At 42.2% G+C, this 813-nt stretch overlaps 1 protein-coding gene across 1 annotated transcript; it reads left to right on the top strand.

The window, feature by feature from the left end:
- Window positions 1-813, top strand: LOC146551476 (uncharacterized). Its single transcript, XM_085258218.1, has one exon. The coding sequence runs from the start codon at window positions 1-3 to the stop codon at window positions 811-813; it is 813 nt and encodes a 270-aa protein (XP_085114344.1).

The raw sequence follows: 813 nt of genomic DNA, 5'->3' as shown, positions 1-813 counted from the left end.
ATGTCTGCAACACAGGATTATAATACTCAAACCCCACTGGTCGTATCACCAGATGAGCTGTTACCGATTATCAATAACGCCTTCAACACGCTCTCTGATGCACAGTGGACTTTAATAGAAAATGGAGCTTGGGATTCTGATATTCAAGCAGTTTTGGCTGATATGATTTCTGAAATCATACAGATCACCTCAGCCAACATTTTGAGACGTGCTCTTCCCGTCATTCAGAGCGATGCATCTGCAGAAATAGAAACAAATCCATCATTTTGTGACTCCATCTCAATCACTATTGCAAACCTGCTCAACATCCCAAAGCAGATATGTGACAGTGCTAAAAAGCTGACAAAGATGGTTGAGGAGGAGATTTCAAATAAGGTCAAATTGATAGTCACCCTGGTCAGAGAGCACTTCAATTTACCATCAGACCCCGCTGTTTACGTCAGTGGGGCAATTCGTAATATTAGAAAACTGCGTGTCATGGTTTCCCATGCTCTCTCATGCTTGAAAAGATATGCAAGTAAACTGAAATGCCCGTGCATGGGAAAGGAAAGCGATTCAAGTAAGTCTGAGTCCAGCAAAGATAGCATTGAGTCCAGCATCTCAGTCAAATCAGCCACCCAGGAGGTTAGTGAGATTCTGACCAATTGGTGTCAAGATTCAGATTTTACAGATGATGAATTATCTGATGATGACAGAGATATGGAAAGTGAGCCACCCGCTAAAATAGAGCAACTTTCAGAAAAGAAAGAAAGTTCAGAAAGTGGGGAATGTGCAGAAGCTGAAAGGCAGGCAGAAAGTATTCCACCTGAGTAG

This window comes from Mchenga conophoros, linkage group LG19 (genome assembly GCF_057382185.1).
Source record: "Mchenga conophoros isolate Kocher_MC1m ecotype Shallow Benthic linkage group LG19, M_conophoros_male_GT1.1, whole genome shotgun sequence".
NCBI lineage: Eukaryota > Metazoa > Chordata > Actinopteri > Cichliformes > Cichlidae > Mchenga > Mchenga conophoros.
This window is presented reverse-complemented; position numbering and strand designations above follow the sequence as displayed.

Excerpts from the sequence above, each read along its gene's own strand:
- LOC146551476 (XM_085258218.1), top strand. The coding sequence starts at position 1 with ATGTCTGCAACACAGGATTATAATACTCAAACCCCACTGGTCGTATCA.